At 58.4% G+C, this 437-nt stretch overlaps 1 protein-coding gene across 1 annotated transcript in view; it reads right to left on the reverse strand.

The window, feature by feature from the left end:
* Positions 1 to 8: 8 nt before the first annotated feature.
* Positions 9 to 437, reverse strand: part of HTR6 (5-hydroxytryptamine (serotonin) receptor 6, G protein-coupled) — a gene marked incomplete at its 3' end in the record, with an annotated part of 2,951 nt that continues 2,522 nt past the window's right edge. Inside the window, exon 3 of the mRNA XM_010009561.1 lies at positions 9 to 158. Within this exon, the coding sequence (XP_010007863.1) occupies positions 9 to 158 (150 nt within the window). The remainder of the gene's footprint in view (positions 159 to 437) is intronic.

The following is a 437-nucleotide window of genomic DNA, read 5'->3' on the forward strand; positions in this document are numbered from 1 at the left end:
GGCTCCCCGGAGCGCCGGCAGCACGGCAGGTATTTGCCCATGGCCCTCTTGAAGTCCCTCATGAAGAGCGGGTAGATGATGGGGTTCATGGTGCTGTTGCAGTACCCGAGCCAGGTGAGGACGTCGAAGAAGCCGGCTGGAACACAGCCACACACTGCCTGGGGGGGACACAGCAGGGGTCAGCAGCGTGTCCCACCTCAGCCCCCATCCAGAGCAGTTTCCCAGCCATGCCAGCACCTCCCCTTCAAAGGAACCCTTCAAAACCCTTTCAAAGAGCTTTTTCTTGATGCTGCTCCCTGGGGAAATCACAGAATCAACCCGATTGTAAAAGACCTTTAAGATGATCAAGTCCAACCGTTCCCAGCACTGCCAAGGCCACCACTAACCCCTGGCACTGAGGACTCGGCTCAACGGGCTGTGCACACTTGCAGGGACGG

The sequence above is a fragment of the Nestor notabilis genome, unplaced genomic scaffold (genome assembly GCF_000696875.1).
Source record: "Nestor notabilis isolate BGI_N333 unplaced genomic scaffold, ASM69687v1 scaffold20142, whole genome shotgun sequence".
NCBI classification, from domain to species: Eukaryota; Metazoa; Chordata; class Aves; order Psittaciformes; family Psittacidae; genus Nestor; species Nestor notabilis.